Source organism: Mytilus galloprovincialis, chromosome 13 (assembly GCF_965363235.1).
Source record: "Mytilus galloprovincialis chromosome 13, xbMytGall1.hap1.1, whole genome shotgun sequence".
Lineage (NCBI taxonomy): Eukaryota > Metazoa > Mollusca > Bivalvia > Mytilida > Mytilidae > Mytilus > Mytilus galloprovincialis.
Window position 1 is genome coordinate 22,698,400 of NC_134850.1, and position 26,204 is coordinate 22,724,603.

The 26,204-nt window shown below is 30.7% G+C and overlaps 1 protein-coding gene across 2 annotated transcripts in view; it reads left to right on the forward strand.

Moving 5' to 3' along the window:
• Positions 1–6,537: 6,537 nt before the first annotated feature.
• Positions 6,538–26,204, forward strand: part of LOC143057045 (solute carrier family 12 member 9-like) — a 35,049-nt gene continuing 15,382 nt past the window's right edge. Inside the window, exons 1-6 of one of the 2 annotated variants that reach the window (XM_076230267.1) lie at positions 6,538–6,676; positions 13,832–14,105; positions 20,218–20,352; positions 22,103–22,389; positions 23,721–23,889; positions 24,949–25,056. In XM_076230267.1, coding sequence (XP_076086382.1) covers positions 13,847–14,105; positions 20,218–20,352; positions 22,103–22,389; positions 23,721–23,889; positions 24,949–25,056 — 958 coding nt within the window. In that variant the 5' untranslated portion in view covers positions 6,538–6,676; positions 13,832–13,846. Of the gene's footprint in view, positions 6,677–9,256; positions 9,285–13,831; positions 14,106–20,217; positions 20,353–22,102; positions 22,390–23,720; positions 23,890–24,948; positions 25,057–26,204 lie in introns of those variants that run through there. The other variant, XM_076230266.1, reaches the window with a different exon arrangement.

Genomic DNA, 26,204 nt, shown 5'->3' on the forward strand with positions numbered 1-26,204 from the left:
TAACACCCGCAAAAATAACCCGCTATTCGGTACGTTGAAGTGCAGTGTAGAGTGTCGAAAAAACATAACTGTCAACCGAATTAAAATGGATATCAAACACGTAATTTATCTTCAAACCATTCAAAGAGATTTATAACTATTGGGATTTGTATCATATAAAATCGTGTCTGCTACATGTAACAAGAAGTTATGGCTACTTAGTCCATCTTGTCTTTTAAGCAAAGCAGAATTTTCCAGCTCTTACCAGGATAGTATTTCCCACATTTCTAAAATTATCCTCCCCATCCCACACCTTTTCCGCATTCGAAAATTTAAAGGTTCCCTTACTATAATTAAAAGATCCAAATATTCAAAAAATCTATATCTGAATTTAGCCCCATTACGGAAAAAATATTACATTTGAATCAATGAAAATGTAACATATGGAAAATTTACACCTGCATTAATTGTACATGTAAGATCGATGACGGAAAAGAAATGTCTATACCTGAAGTACATTTTGTAAGTAAAACATTAATTTCGTAGAACGTATAAATGTACATGTAGCTGTCTTATTGATAGACTATGATTGATGAGTTATTGTTAGTAAAATCTTGTCCTGTATAATAAAAACAAATTTTCAAACAATCTATTAGAAATATATTTACAAAATGACTTTATTATGTACGTAAGTCATATTGATGTTTTTGTATCAGGTGTAATGTGTTAGTAATATTGCATAAATATGAAAACACATGTGTAGGAGAAAATATATAAACAATGTCCATCTCGTCATTGTGTTACTGTGCAAACGTTTGTTTACAAACTTTTTTTGTTTTATAGTGACTAAGATTATCACACAATGTTGGCTGCTGTACCCCTATTTTTGACATTTTTAACAATTATGCATGTTTGTTTTTTTCACACATCGTTGTCAATATAATGGAATTATATGCGACTGTCAAACAAGTTAGAGGTTTTGCTAGCTATAAAACCAGGTTTAATGAAACATTCTGTCTGTACCAAGTCAGGAATATGACAGTTGTTAACCATTCGTTTGATGTGTTTGAACTTTTGATTTTGCCATTTAATTATAGAGACTTTGCGTTTTGAATCTTCCTCGGAGTTCAGTATTTGTGTGATTTAACTTTCCGTTATAGTACACTAAATGAATTGTGATGTGCATATGGGGATTAATGTCAATAATACTTATCTGTTTTGTGTTTTGTGCACTGTTGTTTGTCTGTTTGTCTTTTATAGCCATGGCGTTGTGAGCTTATTTTCAACTTATGAGCTGAATGTCTCTTTTGTATTATTTGCCTCTCTTTACACTTTACCCAACAACACATACAAATTATATTGTATATGCATGTATATAAAGAAATGCATAGTAACGGATGTATTTTACAAAACCACTAATCGTTTTATATTAACATCAATGAAAATGAAGAAAATCTACGGTCTTTATACTGGATACCAAAACTTCACAAAACTCCGTATGAAGAACGATACATAGCTGGATCAACAAGATGTTATTGAGTACTATTCTTTCTGCAGTAAAATATGGCCTTCAAAAATATTGTGATGAGATATACGCAATCAGTGGTGTCAATCAGATGTGGATTCTCAAATATTCTAAAGATCTACTGCTAAATCTCAAGATCACAATCTCTGCAACATTAAAACCTTTGTTTGTTTTACGCTTTACAATACTTTTCCCCATGTTCAATTGAAAGATCAATTTCCCCATCTCATTTAGAAAAAAAAATCTTTTTCTATAAAAATGGGAATCGTAGATATAAATTGCTTGTTTTGGGTTAATAAATAATTATTCATATTTTGTAAAGAATCACTCTGATTCTATAAGAAATACGGTGAAGATGATATTTGAAAATGCTGGACTTTTTAATCGACAATATATTTTATAAATTTGGATGATTGATAGTTCAACAGACAGCCAGTATTCAAATTAATGGATACTAATTGTGCACTCCTTCTGTCCGGCTTGTGCTCGTGTAAAGCAGAAGTAATTCAGAATCTTCTAAAAGACAAAAAAAAACCGCACCTTGCAAAATTCATAAATTTTACTTTCAGAAATATATATTGATGATGTCCTATAACTGAAAACCCCATGTTTCAGTCAGTTCTTGCATCTCATAAATCCCAGTGAACTTGAAATTAAGGATACTACTGGTACAATAAGGACTGCTTCATACCATGATATTTTCCTAAATATTAACACAGATTGACAACCTCACACTAAAATATATGACAAAAAGGATGACTTCACATACATTTACGTACAACAAATAAAGGCAACAGTAGTTTACCGCTGTTCGAAGTTCATAAATCGATAGGGAATAAAACAAATCCGGGTTACAAACTAAAACTGAGGGAAACGCATCAAATATAAGAGGAGAAATACGACACAACAGAAACACAACATTAAAATGGAACAAAAACAAACGCCAACATACATAGACAATGTTAAATAATATAGTTGAAACAACAACACTACGTGACAGAAAAACACCAAAAACACACGACACAAACAATAAAGGAACCATATTCCATAAACGACATACACCACATGATACATTAAAAGGTAACGCACTTACGTAACTAACATGCAATCTAAAACTTTATATAAGAGGGGTGATAGATACCAGAGGGACATTCATAGATAGAAAAAAACTGACAACGCCAAGACACAACATAAAAAACTAAAGACTAGTAAGCAACACGAACCCCACCAAAAACTGGGGTGATCTCAATTATTTACACAATAATCGTCCAAAGAATTTTTATGACAATGATGTTATGGAAAGACTATTTTATAATAATTTGGACTACAAAAGATGGGACTTAACAGATTGTATAACCGAAACCATAACAGAAACATCAAACATAAATACATGAATGTTGCACGTACAAAATAACGAGACACGACGTATAGCAATGCAAATTCACACTCGGTATAACAGTCATACATGTATTCGGGAATCGGACAATGATTGTATTAAAATGAAATTTTGTAACTATTTGGACAACAAACGATAAGACATAACACAAAATTCAACCGAAACCATAACAGGATCATTAAAAGTAAATACATGAATGTTGGATGTACAAAATATTGATACACGTCGTATACCAATGCAAATTCACACTATATATAACAGTTATATTCGGGAATATGTCACTTTCGGTACTAAGCAAACAGCCGACATAGATGGTAAACCACACAATCTGAGACGTGGTGAAAATGCCAAAAGTGAGTTTCGACACTGACACAACGCATATAACAACCAATTCGTCATGGTATCATTCAAATTTACGGAATATCATTTTTAATATTCCCTGCTCATAACTCTGTTGGAGCAGTTTCTGCGTAAGGAGCACACTCATGTATATGACGTCAGTATAGTGTGAACAAGCACAAGTATAACGTATAAACTGAAATACGTAAACACCATACGACGAAGCAAAGAATATGTTACTGCTGAAAAATGGGAAATTGATAATTGGGAATTTGAAATGATCCCGTTTGTCATAGACTTTAGTGTGAAATCGTCCATTTATGTCAATAGTGAGGAAAATATCAAGGTATGAAGCAGTCCTTCTTGTATCAGTAGTAAACCTATCCTTAGTTCAAGTTCACTGGGATACTAGTATATGAGATGCAAGTACACGACTGGAAATATTGGTTATTCAGTGATAGGACCAACGTATCAACTGAAATATGTAAGCACCATACCACGAAGAAGAGGTTATGTTACTGCTGAGAAATGGGAAATTGATAATTGGGAAGTTGAAATTATCCCGTTTGTCATAGATTTTAGTGTGATTTCGTCCATTTGTGTCAATATTGAGGAAAAGATTAAGGTATGAAGCAGTCCGTTTTGTATCAGTACTGTCCTTTATTTCAAGTTCACTGGGATATATGAGATGCAAGTACTGACTGAAATATGGGTTATTCAGTGATAGGATTTCATCAATACATGTATGTCTGAAAGTAAAATTAAAGAATTTTGCAAGGTGCTTTTTTGGGGGTCTTTTAGAAGGTTCTGAAGGTATTCTGCTTCACACGAGTACAAAAACAAAAAAAACAACTGATTTACACCCAGTAATTCTATTTAGTTTCATATTGGTATTTAATCGAAACAGTTTTAATAATTTGATATATAATTTAAATTAGATAAATCATATTCTGAGTTTTTTTTTTAATTTTCGATTGGATATTCAATAGGGAAGATTAATTGTGTGTTGATAATATTTAAATGTAATTAACGTAGAAAATTACAAGCTTTTATAATCTAAATATAGAAAATGAAAATCTCAGTAACTGAAGCAATTTAATTAGTATACTAATATCAACATTTTCTGTTTTTGAATATAGATAATTTTCCCGGTAAAACACACTACATTCTTTATACCCAATGTGACGTCGATCATTTACACTTAATAAATAAGGAAGATATCTAATAAGTTTTATTTGGTTATGATAACCTTCCTTTTATTCTTACAATCACTGAAACTAGAACTTTGCAGTGAATATAAATACATTATATTTTTTAAGCCCATATGGTTCAATCAATTCTCAAACTTTTGTTGGTAATTTCCTTTGGATATAACGTCTTTCAATGCGTCATCTCTCTACGTCGGTAAGTGGAACATTTTCTGATATTTTTAATTAAACATAATATGATATTTTGAGTATCATAGATGATAGGCCCGTATATATAAGCTTTTTAATGTCTCCCTTTTTCTTAATCCAGAATCCCCATATACAACTGTACAAGGAGCCTGTTGTTCATTGTTTGTCGTTTGTTGGGGTAGATCATATAGTTCCGTGTTTATATAGATTAGGCCGTTGATTTTCCTGTTTCACCTATTTTCGGCAATTTGACAATAGGACTATAAACTTCAGCCCATGGAAGTCGATGTGAAATTACTATCTCAAACACATGATTGAATATGGTACACTATAGTCATTTTGCGGCCCTTTATGCTGAGATTGCTGTTTTGTGTGTACCAAGACCTGTGTTGAAGGCCGTACTTTGATCTTTAATTGTTTGCTTTTTATACACTTTACTTGGTTGGAGACTTGTCTCATTAACACTCATACCACATCTCCTTTTTAATAATAACAATATAGCCTTGATCTCTGTGTGTCAGTAATGCACGCTACGTGAGATTGGCTGTTTTGCGTGACCTGAAATCCGGTCTAGAATTCTTATTTTGAGAAATTATAAGTGTCCATGTAATTTTCAATATTAATTAAAATCTTTTATTAGTGTGTTTCCCTGTATTTGTGTTTTAACCCAATCACGCTCTTTTTTCTTGGACATATAATGTATCCTGTTTATCTATCCCGAAAATAAGTCATGGTTTTCATTTTCCTCATACATAGAATGAATAGGTATTTTTATAATTAACTGCTACATGTTTCTACTTCCTCCTAAATAAATCACGGGTTTTCATTTTCCTCATGAATGTTGGCATATCCAAGATGACTAAAATGTAATCTCAGTAAGATTGTAGGATGCAATTATTTATCAGCAGGTTAAGTGCCTCGTGTACATTAAGAAAAAAGGTAGCAATGTTCTTTAACTTAACTTTCCGCTATGTAGATGACTGTTCACTCACTAAATGAATTCAAAATTTAGTGACTATGTGGAAATCATTTATCCCATCGAACTAGAGATAAAGGTTACAACAGATACTGTTGAGTCTGCCTCATATCTTGACTTAAATCTATAGAAATTGACAAAGCTTTAAGGCAATAGAAATAATTTCAACTTCCCAATTATGAACTTCCCATTTCTATGTAGCAACATTCAAGCAGCGCCTGCATATTACTGAGTATATATATCTCAAATGATGATATTCCCGGGCTTGTATTTCCTATCACGATTTCCTTGATAGAGGGTTTCTGCTCACAAGGAAGCAAAGTGTTGATCGTGCGCACATTTCTAGAATGAAGCGCTTCTCATACAAAATATGCTTCGGTTAACACTTTTACACAAAAAAAAAAGCACTCAGTTCTTAAATGAATCATACTCACCTGATTTTATCTTAAAATATTTAATCATGAAAAACGGTAATGCGGGTTCAAACATCACTGAAATGAAATGGGGGTTAAAGGTGCACTAAATATCATAAATACGAATAGAAGATATTTCCGTCTTTGAAAAAGTGTGATGCTTTATCATCATTTTTTTTACTCTCGCCGATTGTATTGTTTCTCTGGCACATTAAATAACCTGTTTTTTTAACAGCCAGAGTTATATAATTGCATTATATAATTAATCATAGTAGACAGTGTTATACTGTCTCAGTTTTGATAAACCGTTTCACAGTTTAATATTGTCGCCACATTTTACTTATCGCTGTTAAATGTGTTACGACTACATGGTTGTTTAAAAGTATAGAGACATAATATATACAGTACTAGTCTGAGTGCGAAAAACCACGACAAATACCGAAATTAAATTACCGTGTTTGGTTTCCTTTTTTAATTTTTATAATGTCTTTATTTACTTCCGGTTGAAAAAAAAATATCACGGGACTATCACCGATCTGGTGGTTACCAGTAAATACTTTTAATATATCATACCATTGTATTTGTCATTGATTCGACATATTGATAGTATCAAGTAAAAAAAGCCACAGACAGACAATTCATGAAAGCGAGGTAAGCACTTCATTTGTGCGAATTTGTGGAAATTTATCATATGAATTTGTTTTATTGTAAGCATTTGTTATCCTAGCTCTTGGGTCCCTATGTCTATGATATAAAGTCTATGGACTGTAAATTGTCAAAAATTATTATGACCCCCTGATATCTACAGTTTCGCAGCTATTTTTGTCCTACAGGCACTTGTAAAATCCATGCGGGAACCTCTTTCTTCCAAAGGAAATATAATTGTGAAGAAAGACATGAGGAGGGGCTTACTTTCGAGTAGAACAAGTCAGTGCTCTCCCCAATGCCTTTTAGCATAACAGTAATGTGATGATATAATCTTAAATGTGATGCTATCTGAAGTGGATTTCTTTATATTAATATGTGATGGATGTGATGCTATAATTTTTAGAAAGAAGATAGTATTTCAATTTCCCTGTTTACCAAGATGTTAAACGAAATATCTGGGGAGACACTGCAAGTGCCAGAGTCAAGTCTTATGCAATCGCTTATGTTTGCCAAGAAATAGTTGTCTTGGTGTAAGATGTAAACACAAGGCAGCACTACAACTTGCCACTTGGCTATTTTACCAGTCAGGGGTACTACTTAAACAAGTGATTTCAAAATTACTTCTTTGAGTGATTTTGGCTGTGAAATATTAAAAATTTCACACAAACTTTCCAAAATCACTGAAACAAGTAATTTGACAATGTTTGAGAAGTTAAAATGTAATCATGGTAATCACTTCAATAAGTGTTTATAACATTTTTTGGATATTTTTCCCACCAGCTTGAATTTTTTTGTTGGTAAAAAAACCAAGAATCCCATTGAAAAAACAACTATGTACATGCAGAAATTATCTTTTGCTTGATAAGCCTGCCAGTTTTTACAATTTATTTGAATATCATGAATATGCAAAAACTGGAATAATTTGTAAATTAGGACATACATTTGTAACCTTAAAATGAATCATTCTAATTCTAAAGAAAACCAATCAGTTTACCTAATATTGTTGACATTTGTCTGATAGTAAAAGACTAAGAGTAGTTAATGAATATTTCATTACAGAACAATTCCCAAGCGTACTTTTAGAAGCTTTAGCGCACTAACTTACTGCCCAAGCGCACTGGTGAAATTGATATCCAAAGAGAAACATGATAAAGGAATAATTGATTTATGTATGAAAATTATAGAAAAGTTTGTGAAAATATGGAAAATCACTGAAATTAGCATTTGAAGATCAATAAACAGTCAGGGATAAAACTCTATAGGGTTATTACAGGAAAATAACATACATTTGTTATTGTAGACTAAAAAATCAAAGAACTGTGATAACATACATGTATGTATGTTACATGTTTCATAGGGACAATATACATCATTAGTTTCGTTAAAATTTGTAAAAGTTCTATTAATATTACTTTTGTCTATACATGTATGTATACTTAACTATTGAAAGATATAACAGTTCATAGTTTGCCATTTTGCATAATACACCTATACAAACATGTATGTTATCACAGAAAAAATATGCCTGTAATAACTAAAGGGTTACAGCTTCTCTATATCACTTCAAAGGATTTGCTCAGACATACATGTAGATCATGCTTAATTACAATGTACATTTTATTTTAATTTATTGTAAGAAATAATGACCAGAGCATGACAGTGAGGTTCTGTGCAAGTTTCTCAGTAATTCCCAAGTGTCTTATATAATTAGTTGCATGATTGAGTTGCATTCCTTTAATAACTAAGCCTTGTTATTACAGCTAAGTTTATCCCTTAATAGCCTCGTCTCATTGATTTACCATGGTTAATCAAAAATGTATTAATTTAATTAAGAAATTAGTTATCAAGGCTATGCATTTAGTTTCTGGCAAAGTCTCAAGAGTTCCCTAGAGCCCACTATAATCATGATAATTGAAATAATTTTACAAATAACATACATATGTCTTACAGATTTAGAAAATTTTAGGAAGAGAATCTGTAATAACACATGCAAGTTATTTTCTGTAATTAACCCTATAGAGTTATATCTCTGACTGATAAACAATGATAAATTAAAGGAAACACCAAAATCAGTCAGTGGGCCCTCCCTTATGAAAATTTCTGGATCCGCCACTGCAATTATAGAAATTATACATATATAAATAGGTGATAATGAAATCACTTGTTTAAGTAGCACCCCTGAATGTTTACTAGCACGGGCAAAATAGCAAAATAGCTGGTTCTGATTAACAATGATTGAATATCTTAATTCAAGTTGCAAAAACAGCATTATGGTGGTGGAAATATGCTTTTGATCCTTTTTGTTTTTTTACAAGTGTCTGAAGGAACTGACAAATGACTGAAGAGTTTAAGTATCAATAAGCAGAGCCTAACTTTCTTGGCAACGAGTCTGAGGCCAAATAATGTTTTGGTTAAAGTCAACCCGATGCCACCATAGATTAATGAATAATGTACCTAACAGTTGGGGAGGTGTTTGGAGTAAATTGTATTTGATTCAGGGTATATGAAAGTGTAACTACATGAATTGTACATGTGTATATAGAAATTGTGTAATTTTGCTTATTTTCAGAGGAATTTATTTAGGAAATGTTACTGAAGATCAATGACAGCAGTAAGTAACCATGGTAACTCTTGTGTGTAAAGATATGCAGCAAGTTTCTCAATTAAGATCAGCTCTATAATTTTTTTCTAAAAAGAAAATTCGTTTCATCAGCTTAATTGATCAATAGACAACAATGGACAACTTTCGAGTTCAATGCATTTCCGTCAAAAACTGTGCTTTTAGTGAACATCATTCGTGCATTAGGGGCGTCTTCACTTCCGTTCCAATGTTGATCGAGCGAGTGGTTGGAAAACTATCAAAATTGCAAGCTATATATTGCATGAATTATGCTGCAAATTGAATTCTCATAATTGTCTTTCAGTACAGCTGTCATCAGCGAATTGTGATTTAAAGTACATGTGGCATGTACTGAACAAATATTATTTCTAGTTTATCCTGCACAATGATGATCACTAAGACACTTGATGAACGTTTATAGTGCAGGGATATAAGCGATCCCCTCTATCTGGTTAATGACGTCATAAAGGCGTGCATAATTGACGATTTTTTTCCGGTGACCGATGAACTCAAAAGTGGTCTATTGTTGTGATGTACAAATTTGAGAAGCTTAATAATGCTTAAAAGATGAAACAGAAATGAAAAATTGCTGATTTTTGTGGTTTGTACTAACTTCTGAACTATATATATCATGTAAATGTTTTTGTGATGCATATATATACACAGTAGTCTAGATATAACTTCTCATAAAGTTATAATTAACATAAAAATGATAAATGCTACAAATGTATATACACATTTCACTGCATATAAATCATACATATATATATTAAACATGTTAAAAGGTGCTAAAATTATTTAATTTAAATATTGAACATGTTAAACATGTTCTGAAATATGGTTTTTTGTATTTTTCAAAGATTTAAGTTTCTGAGTTATGGGATTTTATTCATAAAAAAGGGGGGACTTTTCCAGATTTTAGACAAAAACTCAAAAATACTTAGAGCAGTTATAATTACTTTCAGGAAACTAAGGTGACTGGTTTAAATCTATTATTGCGAACCCAATCATACTTTACCACAGATTCAACTGATAGTTACCTGTCCATTTAAACTTTTGGAAGTTCTAATGTCCCATTGAACAAATACAACAGGTATTGTTCTCTGTGTAGTTTATTCACTGGGACTTTTAAATTTCTTCTAAGAAATCTATCACTCATTGATTAAAATTATTTAATTTAAATATTGAACATGTTAAACATGTTCTGAAATATATGTTTTTTTGTATTTTTCAAAGATTTAAGTTTCTGAGTTATGGGATTTTATTCATAAAAAAGGGGGGACTTCCAAAAGTTTAAATGGACAGGTAATCTACCTGGGTAAAAAATGTATCTGCTAAATTGCTAGAAATGACATGTTTAACATCTAAAAAAACTCATTGGAGACATAGACTATATTGATGTACAAGTGCTGCCTTGTAGTGGTATAATAGCCTGCTCTTTTTCGAAATCTACAAGGGTGTCTTTTACGTGCAAGATATGAGGCTCTCTCTTAACACGGATCAGCCATTTATTGTCACCTTCAGATGGACTATTATTGTTTCTCAAGACCATATATATATACTCTCAAACAGTTATACCGGATTGATTTTGACATGTAAATATACATGTAATAGATCAGAATAAGAGTTCTTATTATTGCGATACTCAACAATTAAGTCACATTTTTTGCTTTAATAATTAAAAACCTCACAATCATTAATAAGTGAATTTACCATGTTTACAGTTCATGAAATGAAAGGGGTATTGACCTGACTTATCATGCTTATGACATATAGAGGTATTGACCTTACAAACATTGTATACATGTATGATCATCATGATATGAGAGGGTATTGACTTGACATATGAGAGGACTGGTGTTTTGACCTGACTTAATACAAGAGGCCTGAGGTACATTTAACTGACATCTTAAAAAAAGTAAATCCAAATTTTTTTTGCAAAGTATTCCGCTCAACTAGTTAATAGGGGCCGTCTTAAATGAGGTCCTAAATTTGCAGTGAGGTGAGAGTTTTTGCTCCCTGTTGAATAGAAGGCCTCGCTGTGACTTAGAGATGAATAACGGCGCTGTTCCTTTGCTTTTTGTGTGTTTTTTTGTTGTTGTTGTTGCTATGCAATTGCATGAAATGATTTTGTGTCACGGATTGATACCCCATATCCTTTGTTTTTCTATTAATTTATGAAGTACTATACCTTAAAGTGGTATTGACCTGACATTTAACCTAGATTTCATACAAAAAAGTAAAATCACAAAAATACTGAACTCTGAGGAAAATTAAATCAGAAAGAGGGTAGCTTATATTACATGTATAAAGGGACTATGACAGATTCATACTAAAGGATCACCGTCAGATCCTTTTTCTCAGTGACCTGTATTTGTCCCATCTTTACCCTTTATTTGTTTTCAATTTTGTCCCATTGGCAGTCATACCACATCGCCTAATTTTTTTAATTTTGTTTGATGTTTTTAATTCTTTAATATTCTACATAATTCACACGTATACCATGTATACCTGTACAGTTAACACATGATGTAAATTTATTCTCTATAATCATGTGATAATAAACAAGAAATCATAAGACTTGAAAAGAGCAAAAAATAAAATAAAAAGAAGCCATCTATGTCATGTTTGCTTGATGTACAAAATGTATGTCAAAAACTGTTCTTAAAATTTGACAAGCTTTAAAGTTTGTTTTTAAAATTTAATGACTACGCATGTATATGTACTTAGATTAGAAATGCTAAACCATTTATAGTCACATCAACATTAGTATTTATGTAGAATATTAAAGAATTAAAAACATCAAACAAAATAAGAAAAATTAGGCGATGTGGTATGTCACTGCCAATGGGACAAAATTGAAAACAAATAAAGGGTAAAGATGGGACAAATACAGGTCACTGAGAAAAAAAATCTGACTTTCTTCATCACAATTTCAAAGAGTTTTTGCTCATCTATTTCTCTATATGATTTTCTTTTCTAATATTTCCTGAAAATCCTCCAAATTCAGAGGGGTTCATACATGTACACGTAATATAAATAAAATATTAACTCTATTCAGCTCGTTTTTTATTTGTGTCTCTGGTCCATCAGAACCACAGGCCAGTCTTAACTCTGCAGGCTAGGGTATCGATCTTGTTTTAATATTAAATTCATATTGAAGTTTGGTTCATAAGACATTACAGTTTACTTTACTACATTGGTTAGAGGTATAGGGGGAGGGTTGAGATCTCACAAACATGTTTAACCCCGCCGCATTTTTGCGCCTGTCCCAAGTCAGGAGCCTCTGGCCTTTGTTAGTCTTGTATTATTTTAATTTTAGTTTCTTGTGTACAATTTGGAAATTAGTATGGCGTTCATTATCACTGGACTAGTATATATTTGTTTAGGGGCCAGCTGAAGGACGCCTCCGGGTGCGGGAATTTCTCGCTACATTGAAGACCTGTTGGTGACCCTCTGCTGTTGTTTTTTATTTGGGCGGGTTGTTGTCTCTTTGACACATTCCCCATTTCCATTCTCAATTTTATAATTTAACCATTCTTGTTGTATTAACCTAGTTGCAGCAAAGTTGACCCAAGCTTATAATACATGTATGTTGAATGATATCCTAGTGTCTGTACACCAATATTTCAATTTCCAGAAGAAAAAAATCTTGGAAGAGAAACAAATTATATATCTTAACACCAAAATGAGTTTTGATAACACACACTGCTGTGGGAAAGAATATTACTGATTTTAGTTAGAACTAGTAGGTCATAGGTCAAAGGTCAAGGCCACATTTATTGATATAATTCAGAACAAAATTAAGGTTTCCAGATATCATCTTTTGAATCATACATGTATTGCGTGTATGCCAAACTATTTAAATTCACCAAAATTGGTTTGATAATGTCCCATGAGATAAGAATTATAAGTAGCTACATGTTAAATGTTGGACTAAAGCAAATTTAGATAGAAAATTATGTTTTCTGGATGTTGTCTTTTGAATCTTTCCTCAACTTTAACTGTAGTGTCCCATGAGATGATTAAGTCTGACTTAATTATGTATTGATTTTGAGGCCTTTATGTCAAAGGTCAAAGTCACATTTAGCAATTAATAGTCTGAAATTGGGACAATTTATAGTTTCCAGTTTATCATGTTTATATCTTTCTAAATTTAGCTAGTAAATGTCCTTTGACAAAAGTAAGACCTAGTAAGAACAAGATTATTGTGCCAGTGAAGGTCAAGGTCATAACATCTTTCACACTAATTGTAGTCCTCAAAACTATCATCTGTCATGTCTCAAGATTAAAATAAAACTCTTTTTTGTTCATTATCAGATATAATATTTTCGTATCCTAACAACATGGATGATTGAAATGCTCTTTTTTGTCGCTCTGTTATTGTCTGCCAAATATAAAAAATTAAAGTGTAAAATGATGTATGTCAATTTTGTACTTGATATTCCATTAAATCTACTGTGCTTTAAGATGAACCAAATAATGATTAAATCACTAAAAAGAGACTTCAAATGTTTAACTGTTAACATATTTTTCAGCTCCCTTCCACACCAATGCAAAGAATGAATTCATCAACAACAGGTTCCTTCAATGAAGTCGATGATGAACATTCACCTTTAGTGTCAGGACAGTCGTCCCCACGGACACGCTTGGTTTGGCAGATGTCACAGTCCAATGCTTACCTAATACCAGATGCCAATGATGGAAATCCTGCCAGACCTAGGTCCAGTAATAGAACTTTGGGCACTTTTGCTGGTGTATTTTGTCCAGTGGCATTGTCAATGTTTAGTACTCTTCTTTTTCTGAGAGCAGGTAACTTTTTTGTCAAGTAATTAATACAAGCAGTAACGGATTCAGCCATTTTAAAAAGGGGGGTTCCAACCCAGGATAAAGATGGATTCCAACCATATGTTCCCATTCAAAAGCGTTTATTATAAAAAAAAAGGGGGGGATTCCAACCCTTTCACAATCCCAAACTGACAAGAGTTAAAAGGCAAATCAGATACATTATATTTTGTCTGATGCATTTTCACTTGTGAAAGGCATATACATTTTTCACATATGTGAAAATAAGGATATATATACATGTGTAACATATCTACAACAACACGTAAAACAGTAGCTATGGTTGATCATACTTTATTATAGAAAGAACTGATACATTTCTATATAAATGATCATTGGGTTCAGATGACAATATTTTTTTTTTTTAAAGTGTTTTAATCATTTAAAAAAAGATGTAACATAAAATGCAAAAATAAATATACATTAATGAGAGGATGATCTATTTTTATTTTTAGAAAAAAAGTTAGTAAAAATAAACAGAAAATTGTGCTGAAAAGTGTTTTTCGGAACATTATATATAGTCTTGATGATAAAATTTTGCTGCCATACGACTGACTCTCAATTTCTGGAAAATTTAGTATGAGTTTCCTTTGCCTGTAAAATGGCCTTTGTAGTTAAGTCTGCTGCGTCAAGGTCAAAATTTCAAAATTAGTGCAGGAAAGTGGTTTCCGTACTATACATGGGATTGTAATCTTACTTGAATATTAATACGAGGAAGATTTCTTTTGATATTCAAGTCACTTGATCTTAGGTCAATGTCATTGCTACTAAAAATAGAATTGTGTCAGACAATCATTTTTTTTGGGGAGAGGGAAGATGTTGAGTGGTATATATGCGTGGGTACAAACTTGCTTTAAATATTGAAAGGTCCAGGACTAATTGAATTTTCAAATGAAAGGTCCTCATTTAAAACCAAAACATTTGTTCTAATTTACATCAGTGTGAATTTTTAAGTTTTGGAAGTCCTGAACTTCTTTCATTTAAAAAGGAAAAGCCCCTCTAATAGAAAAGACTGGTTCAGGATCTCAGTCCAACACTTATTTGAACCCCTGATGTGAGCTTGCTCACTTAAGATCTTTAATAATATTAGCCAAAGTCTTAGACTACTAAGTCAAAAAAATTATTTCTACCCCTGCAATATGTCTCCTTGATAAACTCATGGTAAAAAAAGTATGGTAAACATAAAAGAAATACTGTACCTTCTGACCTTAACTTTTTTCATCATGTGACAGTATTGTTTGTTTCGGTCTAAAGACAAAAATTTAAGAAATTACATGAAATCATCATGTTTGTGGTTTGTGAAATGGTGACAGAGCCATTTTTTTACCGGTACATGTATGGATTGTTTTTTACCCTTTACCCTTAAGATCAAACACAAGTATTAGCTTGAAATAATATTGTATGAATCATACTGAAAATGGAATGCAGTTTAAAATACAATAAAACTAAAGTGGTACTTGTGGTTTGTGAAATGGTGACAGAGCCATTTTTTTTACCGGTACATGTATGGATTGTTTTTTACCCTTTACTCTTTAGATCAAACACAAGTATTAGCTTGAACTAATATTGTATGAATCATTTTGAAAATGGAATATGTAGTTAAAATTGAAGTGGTGCTAAAGAGAAACCTTTTCTAAGTGGTACAAATGTACTAATTAACACTCATAACATGTAAATTGTAAATTAGAATGTATCATTTGATATACGAGTCATTAGGCAAAGGTTGAATTGTTTTCTTTGATTTTTTAAAGAATATTTGTAGTGCAGAATAATTTATTATACCTAATACCCAGTTTTATCATACAGTGCATTGCCAGGACATAGGTATTTGTGACCTAGTACACTTTAAGGTGGTACCTAACACTACAGGGAGATAACTCTGTAAAGTCAGCTTAACGTTTTAATTATGTTGTGTTGTAAAGAGAATATAAAGCATCTCAATGATAAAAATTGGTGTTTGTCAAACTGCTATATAACCAGTGTAATTTTTCTGACAAAACGGTTGGTTCAAAATTTTTGAAATTTTTATATTTTTGTTAAAGGGTTAAAGGAAATACTTTGACAAAATTTTATGAAAATTAAACAAGCCAAATTAATTTTAGTGAAAGTGTTGGGTACCACCTTAACTACATAATATTTCATATTATAAGGATGAACTTACGTGAAATTAAATAAATCTAGAATTTTAGATTTATGCTATAACATGTATTAGCATGATAATTAGATATAGGAAGATGTGGTATGAGTGCCAATTTAATACTATAAGTCAGAAGATAAAATTTAGAATAGAAATGGAGAATTTGTCAAAGACACAATGACCCGCCCAAAGAGCATCTGTTAAAGGAATGTTTGCGAGTATGGTCTTAAGGAAATGATGATAGTCCTTCGGAAGGGGACAATAAATGGCTTACCCGTGTTAAGAGAGAGCCATATCTCTTGCACATCAAAGACACCCTTGTAGATTTCGAAAAAGAGCAGGCTAATGCTGCTACAAGGCAGCACTCGCACCCGCAAAGTGGAAAGGGGTTAATATAAGTTGCAAAACTTGTTTCCCAATCCACTATAAATAGATATGTTTAAACTAAAGGAATATATAATAAAGCTAAAAATATTGATATGGAGCTCCTTTTCAAGATTTATTTTTATTTAAATGATGGGGAAAGGCTGTCTAGGACTTTTACCTTATACTTGCATTGGTATTATTTGGGTATCAAATCAAAAGAAAAGAAATTTAGAATCTGTTTAAATTTTGGCAAGCTATTGAAGTCTTATTTGAAAGAAAATGGGTGTCCAAAACATCTGACAAAAATTCCTAAACCTCACCTAAGTACATCCTTAAAAACCATTAAAAAAATTATTATAAAGATTGTATTTTAACTAGATCATATACATTGTACATGTAGGTGGTGATTTATGCCAATTTTTTTTGTTATTTCGTCATAATTTTGTTTTAATACTATTTTGATTGTTTATGATGTGAACATGTACATATAAAGTTGTATTTTTTTTACATTTTAATTTGTTTGACATATGTTGGAAATTTAGGGAACAAAAACTTTACTTGTATATGTCATCAGGAAATTAAAATGCATAATAACAAAATTAAACCAAACAAACGAATAAACTGCTTCTATTGGTGATCCATTATAAGTTCATTTAAAGCACCAGAAGTTACCCTACAATAATTTTTGAAATGTTGTTTTATATATCATGTATATCATGACAAATTGTAGGTGACTGATAGTTTTGTCCATGGATTCTACATCAGTTTCCTATGATGCATTATATTTAAAAATCAAATGAACAGGAGGTATACATGAAGTACTGTACATGTAGTTTCACTTAACATTTGTGAAGAATTTTGTCATTTTTACATGTGTACGATGGAATTGGGCATAAAGTGAGCCAAAACTTCTAGAATATTCCTATTTCTTTTCTTGCATGAAACTAAGAAATGAATAATCGAAACTGTGAAAAAAAAATAAGTAGATTTTTATGCCCCACTTACGATAATAGAGGGCCGTTATCATGGTTATGTTTTCTGGTCTGTCCATCCCGTCCATTCATTTGTTCGTCTTCATCCCGCTTCAGGTTAAAGTTTTTGGTCAAGGTAGTTTTTGATGAAGTTGAAAGTCTAATCACCTTGAAACTTAGTACACATGTTCCCTATGATATGATCTTCTTAATTTAAATGCCAATTTCACAGTCCATGCACTGAACATGGAAAATGATAGTGCCAGTGGGGCATCCGTGTACTATGGATACATTCTTGTTTTCTGTTTTTTTAAAAATTGTTTACATAATTTGAGATTTGATTTTATAAGTATAGATAGGTCAGAATAGACTGTCCACAGTGGACAGTTTATAGAAATTTCAAAATTCAGTTACTGTTTTGTTCTCATGTGCTTTTCTTTTTTTGAAGGCCACATTTTATTTCTAATTCATGTTGATTTAACAATTTGTGTTATAACTGTTGTGCCTTTAATTCACAATAACGGGGATCATGATCCACAAACATTGAAATTACATTCCTAAAATGTATCATCTTTGATAATATAATTCAATGATGTTCAAATAACGAAATAAAATAAAATGACCTCCACATGAAGCTCATCGGATGCTCATCGGATGGTTCAAATTTAACAAAACAAGTGACAGAATATGTTTTACATAGCCATCATAAATGTTTCATCTTTTAATTAATTTTAAAAGATTTGATCGTACAAACAATGTTAAGGTATCTTAAATTGAAACGAGTTTCAAATTTGCATCCATTTTGCAGAAAACACAACAGAAATTATATAGCTTTTTCTGTAACATATACAAAACAATGTAATATTTTTATCATTTGTCATTCTGCATGTCTTTCGAAATGCCTTAATATTCTTAAAGATACAGAAAATGGTCACATAATATATTGTTAAATTTAGAGAACCATTGCAATTTCTTAAAAAGGCACATGAATCGTGTTTACTTAAAGATACACAAAATCGTCACGTAATATATAACCAAAGGTTCCATGGAAAAGGTGAAATTTACAGAAACAACGCATATACTTATAGATAAATAAAACTATCACATAATATGTCACATATTACGTAGTCTTCAGTGTTAAAAGAATAGAATTTATATAAACATTACATGTATATATATTAAAGATAAACAAAATGGTAACATAATAAGTCAAAAACTTCCACTGGTGAAATAAAATTTACCGAAACATCGCATACACATTAACAATACACAAAATGGTCACATAAATAATTTATCTTCAAAAGTCTTCAGTGAAAAAAGTAAAATTTACATAAAAGTTAGATATAATTAAAGTTTCACAAAATGGTAATATGATATATCAAAAAATTTATCATGGAAAAAAAAATTATAGACATAAGGCATATATACACTTTAAGGTGGTACCCAACACTTTCACTAAAATTAGTTTGGCTCGTTTAATTTTCATAAAATTTTGTCAAAGTATTTACTTTGACCCCATAACAAAAATATAAAAATTTCAAAAATTTTGAACCAACCGTTTTGTCAGAAAATTTACACTGGTTATATAGCAGTTTGACAAACACATATTTTGATCATTGAGAAGCTTAATATTCCTTTTACAACACAGCGTAATTAAAACGTTTAGCTGACTTTACAGAGTTATCTCCCTGTAGTCTTAGGTACCACCTTAAGATACACGAAAAAGGCTACAGGGAAAAAAGTTAAATTTATAGAAACAATTAATGCATATATATACTTTTAAGATACATGTAAAAGTCCACAGGGAAAAAGGATAAATTTACAGAAATGTTGCCAGGGACTGCAAAAAAAAGCAGACTTTTAGAAATGAGCAATTAAACATGTCACATCATATGCATCCATTTCTTAGCTGGAACTGGTGTCAAATTTTTTTGAATTGTGGAGAAATTAAACAAAGCATCAGTTTCTGTCAATTCTGAGATTATTTCAAATTTTTATTAAATGTGAACTATGCAACTGGGTGTGTTTTGCAAGAATAAGAACTTGCATTTTGATTACTGAAATATAAATTTGTATATTTTGATTACTAAAATATAAATTTTTATATTTTGATTACTGAAATATAAATTTGTATATTTTGATTACTAAAATATACAAATGTATATTTTGATTACTGAAATATAAATTTGTATATTTTGATTACTGAAATATAAATTTGTATATTTTGATTACTGAAATATAAATTTGTATATTTTGATTACTGAAATATAAATTTGTATATTTTGATTACTGAAATATAAATTTGTATATTTTGATTACTGAAATATAAATTTGTATATTTTGATTACTGAAATATAATTTGTATATTTTGATTACTGAAATATAAATTTGTATATTTTGATTACTGAAATATAAATCTGTATATTTTGATTACTGAAATATAAATCTGTATATTTTGATTACTGAAATATAAATTTGTATATTTTGATTACTGAAATATAAATTTGTGTATGGACTTTATGATCATTTGTAGGTGGCTTTTCCTATGTTTTGATATTTAACATTATGAATTAATTCAAACTTGAAATTTTTGATTTTTTTTCAGGTTTTGTGGTTGGTCAAGCAGGAATACTTGAAATCATGCTACAGCTTGTATTAGCTTACTTTATTTTAATGATGACAGTCCTGTCAATCTGTGCAATTTCAACCAATGGGGCAGTAGAAGGAGGAGGAGCCTACTGTATCCTTGACAGCAGATGTTTACAATTTTTTAACAAGATTTAAGAGATAAAAAAAACTAAATCAAACTTGCTTATAATTAAAATCTAGAACAACATACATCTAAATTTTTTTTTAAAACTTTGATAATGAACTTTGACTTCCACATGCTATAAATTGCATTTGTGTTATGAATTCCATCATCATTAGTTATTTTGAAAATCTACAAAAATGTTTGATATTATGTAGATTTTTCAATGTATCAGCTGAACAAAAGAAGAGCTAGTCAAATTTCATTTATTTATTAGCTATAAATTCACTTTTTATTCTCTTTATCATCGTGTATTATAAATTGATTTATGTAGTATATTTTTTTAAAACAAAGTTAACTGTCTTAACATTACATTTCCTGATGTTTTTTTTCTCTAGGAGAAAAGAAATATTTTTAATAGCTGATTTTGCAACATAAATTTAATTTAAAATCTTAAAAAAAACAATTTGCATATCAGTGTTAGGTACATGTAGAAAATGTCAACTCAGCAAAATAATGAGATTTTATGCATCATTTTTATAAGATTTGAATTCATAGTTTTGAATGCATAATTACATGAAAAATATGTTTTACGTAATTATACATTAAAACTAAAATTGTGCGATTAAGGTCTACCATATTTGTTTTTTTGTTTCTTTTTTATTTTTCTCCAAATATGGCATTCTCAGGATTATAACAAAAGAAGAATGTACTTTCCTGAATAAAAAAACTTACTTTCTAATTAAAAATTGTGAATAAATGAACTTGACAATAAAAAAATCCTGAATAAAAAAAATTTGCCAAAAATAAATCCTAAACAAACAAATTTGCCAATAAAAAAATCCTGAATAAAAAACCTTCCTAATACAAAATCGTAAATTAACAAACTGGTCAATACAAATCTGAATAAACAAGCTGGCCAATGATTATAAAATCCTGAATAAACCAACTTGGCAAAGAAAAATTCTGAATTAACAAACTTGCCAATAAGAAATCCTGAATAAACAAACTTGCCAATAAGAAATCCTGAATAAACAAAATTGCCAAAAAAATCCTAAATAAACAAACTTGCCAATACAAAATCCTGAATAAAGAAACTTGCCAATAAAAGATCCTGAATAAACACTAATTGCCAATAAAAAATTAATCTGCATCATAGAATAAAACCCAAATATACAAAAATGGTATGATAAAATAAAAATACATTGGTAAGTAAATAGTCCTGATATTTTAAGCTCATCTGGACCAAATGATTTAAAAAAAATATGTGAAGTATTTTGGCGAGGCTATGATAAAGAGAAACTTTATAAGGCATGTTTAAACTTTACTAATATGCATTAAACAGCAAAAAGAATCATGGAAGGTCAAGATGTTCACCAATATGAATCTAGATGAGTCTCATTTTTAAGGGTATTTTAACGATCTATTGTATTTTTTTAACATTATATTTTTTTTTCAAATAAAACACTAAATTCCTTTTAAGATTCCTCTGTGTATATAAATTGGTACTAGTTTTTTCACTGGAATGGTAACACTCTTATTCAATGGGTGTCTATTTAATCTTTAAGTAATCCTCAGAAAAGCTGCAGAAATTTCTTTTCTAATTTTGAACTGTCCGGTAATGGGAGGAGGGGGGTGGTCTGGTATGGGCACCAAATCCATGGTAATATAATCAGTTCGTTGATTGTGGCCATTATCTGGCAGAAGCCAATGTATTCCAAAAGACCTTAACAAAGCACAGATATGATAAGCAGGGCTTTAGGTCCAGAGTTTGGTGGCAGTATTGGGTTTTTGTTTTTTGTAGCCAATATTTTAGCGTGTGGACTTTACGTGACTGGCTTCGTTGAAGCAGTGCTGGACAGTTTTGGTCCTAAGGGAAGCATGATATCAGATGGCGGGGCCTATTTGCCGCTAGATGGCAAGGAATGGTATAAGTACCTGTATTCATCCGTAGTCCTGTTTTTCTGTTTGGCCATTTGTATGATTGGAGGAAGCATGTTTGCTAAGACTTTGATTGTTATTTTTATGGTAAGTGATTTGTTTGTTGTTTTAATTAAAATGTATGTGGATTCATTTATTTTCATGATTACCAATTTTTTCGTGGAATGAGGTAAACATTTTGGTAAATATTTGATTTTGGGGTTTTGGTTATGCCAATCTCTAGATCTGCATACGAAGCCTATAGAAAATTTAAAATTTGTTGAACATTTGAATTTATGGATCATTGGTACACATGAAACCCTTGTATCCAACTAAAAATAATGAATCACAGTAATAAGGATTTAATGTTTATGCGACAGTAATCCATCAACATAAGAAAATTAAAACATGTTTTAGAGGTCAACATTCAATCTGGAATTTAGCATGAGTCACTCAAAAAAAAGTTTGAAAAAGTGTTTATAATTCGACAATGACCAATCAAATACACAGCCGTTCAAAATTAATGTATATTGACTGCTCCCTGTGCTGACCTTATGCTTTTGAATCATTTAGGATACTCTACTCTTGTCATTATGATTCACTCCTTCCTAAGTTTGAAGGCTGGAACTCCATTGGAGGATGTAATAATTACCTTAAGCTTAGAGCTAGTTTCAAAATGCTTGTAGGGTAAAACTTTGGTTTGGCTTGCTTGTTTGGTTGTATTTATAAACATTAGCACAATCATTGTAATTAATATTTACTTCTACAAACAATATATATAGGCATATTTAAACCTGTATATGTTATATTAAAATTTGATTGAATATATTCCAATTTCATTTGAACAAAGTAAGCAAGCTAACCAAAGTCTAACTCTACATGCATCAGGAGATTAGCTCTAAGGGACAGATAAATAAAATGTTTTGGGATACTTGTAAGTAAAGTGTGGACAAAGGCTATGTCACATGATTATAGTTAGATTGATTTAATCTGTAGATGTAAAATTAATACAGCATTTTTATTTGGTTCCTGATTTGATAAAATTGGTCAATATGAAAATAAGGATTTGTACATGATTTAGATCATTGCAAATGAGGCAAAAAAATAGTAAGCTATAAAAAGACTTGAGATTAAAACATGTGAAAAAATAATATAGAGAAAATCAACAGGCTGATTTGATAATAACTAACCCAAAACAAAATCATTTCCGACAGCAACCAACAATAACCACTGGGTTACAGGGGCTCTAAGAAGGGGATAATTTTTAAGCTTTTACAGTCAGGTCTTTTATAATGCAATATCTGTTGCAAGGCCCTTCCACAAGCCCACCCACCCACTCAAGGTCCCTGATTAGATTGACCATAATGGAACCACATTACAGGTTCCTGGCTTTCAAGACAGGCGCAAGAAGTTTTGTATTTTGAAATTTAATTTTCCAGATTACTGTGGTATGTACACTGTCTGTATACATCAGTATATTTGCCAAGAGTGAGAGAAAGTTGATACAGAACCCTCGGATTGATATGTTAGACAAAAGGAATGAATCCTGTGCTAATCATACCTTTTATACAGGTCTCTCAGGAACAACGTTCAAAGATAATTTTTATGGTTTGTATATTATTGGATACATATGACAATGTATGATGTACTTTGAATTCATTTATTTTCATAGATTAAGGGCATACCTGCATGAGAATTTTATGTAGATTCTGTTTAAGGTGGTACCTAACGATACAGGGAGAGAACTCAGTAAAATCAGCTAAATGTTTTAATAACAGTGTGTTGTTAATGGAATATTAAGCTTCTCAATGATCAAAATAAGTGTTTGTCAAACTGCTATATAACCAGTGTATTTTTTCTGATAAAACGGTTGGTTCAAATTTTGATATTTTTGTCAAAGGGTCAAAGTAAATACTTTGTCAAAATTTTATAAAAATTAAACGAGCCAAATTAATTTTAGTTAAAGTGTTGGGTACCACCTTAAAAGTTCTAAATATCAGAGACAGAATGCTGGACTTTGTAGATTTGTTCATGTTTCTTATGAGGAAATTGGACCAAGAAATTTTTGCTCAAATTTAGTAGATCACGAGAGATTCACGACACAATTTTGGTCCCTTAGTTTTTCTTTTTATGAACATTTGCAAACAAACTGATTTTCACTTAATTTATTCAAATATGTAATAAAAGATATAAAATCATATTCTAAACTAAGGGATAAATTGGGTTGAAATTTTAGATATTTACTTAAAATTTCAGTGTCTGGACAATTCTATACGTACAAATTGGACATGCTTAACTTTATTCACTTAGTCAGTTATAAAAGGGCCAGAAATGACAATTGTAATACAATTCAAACGAGAAAACTTACAGCCTATTATATAATTTATGTGAAAAAAAAAATTCAAAGAAAATTCAAATACAAATATGTAACACATCCAACAACAACAACTGAATTGCAAGCTCCTGATTTGGAACAGGCACATACATACAGGATGTACACATTTTCTCTATGGTCTTTAAGTAAATGCCATGTACATGTACATGATTGAGTATATGTGTAAATGGCAGATCTTTCTTTCAAAACTTGTCATTTTATATTTCCTTTTCGTCCTTGCACATACGTCATTTTTCTACCCCCTTTCAGTAATTGTGACATTTTTTTTTCAGAACAGTATGGTAGAGACTATATAACACATGACAAGATGGATTTTGCCACAGTATTTTCTATTTTATTCAGTAGTGTAACTGGTATCCTTAATGGAGCTAATATGTCAGGTTAGTGAGCATAGCATTTGTTAGGTACCAGTAAGTTTTTAAGTTTGAATCATTATGAATAAAGGAAAGATGTTAGTGAGATATCAGTTAACAGCAATCCAGCAATACAATTTAACAAACATAAGCTTCTGCTATATGATTCTATGTTTCGCGAAAAGAAAAACATAATGTTTAAAAAAATATTCAGGTTTTTGTTTTCCGATTTTTTGCCATGAAGTATATAGGGTCAGAAAATCAAGTGTTTTGTAGGTGAATGTGGTTTGGGTTTCAACTTTGGGTACATTCTTTATCACCCCGAATGAATATTTTTTCTCAAGACTTCAAAGACATAATGTGAAAACTATTTTAAATTTTTGTTAGTTATTATTTTATTTCAATAAAACAATATTACTAAAACTCATTTGGGTAATGGGCAGTAAGTAAGTAAGTACTAATAAAAACTCATATCAATTTTTTTTTTAAATGCAACCTAAGTTTTGTATTTTTTGTACTTTTTTGGTTGTAAATTTACTAAGGCACTTTATTATATACATGAATAATTACTTACTTAATAAATATTTAAAAAAAATCTTTCTTATTGGTTGTAGTTTGATTGAAGTCTTCATAATAATTTCCCTTTTCTGAAAGCAAGAAAAAGTCCGGCATTTTTATACTGTATTGTATTTAATGTGAATCATTATAAAAGTTCATATAATTATGATTAATTTAAATACTTATGACAATCATTTTACATACAAACAAAATAACAACATAACAATATTTTTTTCACAAATGATTTATTTAAAACTATTTATTTGTTTTATAAATTGTTATCAAATTTATTATTATAAGGTTTGATAGCAATATTTAAAGTTTTCAAAACATTTATTTATTAAAGATTCATAAACTATCCTGGATTTTTTCCAAATTTAAACAGAAGCTTCATACAATCAAAAGATAGTATCTAGAGGAAAATTGTTATTTATTTTTTCCCCATTTTTTTGACGCTGCGCCTATTGTCACAAAAGCGAGATATTGCAATCCCACATTTTGTCGTCATCAGAAATCTGTAAATCACTGAAGGAAGGGTGGAGTTCCAAGAAAGAACCACATAAACTCGTCAGAAAAACTGACAAATTTAGAATCAAATGAACCTTGACAGTTGAGCT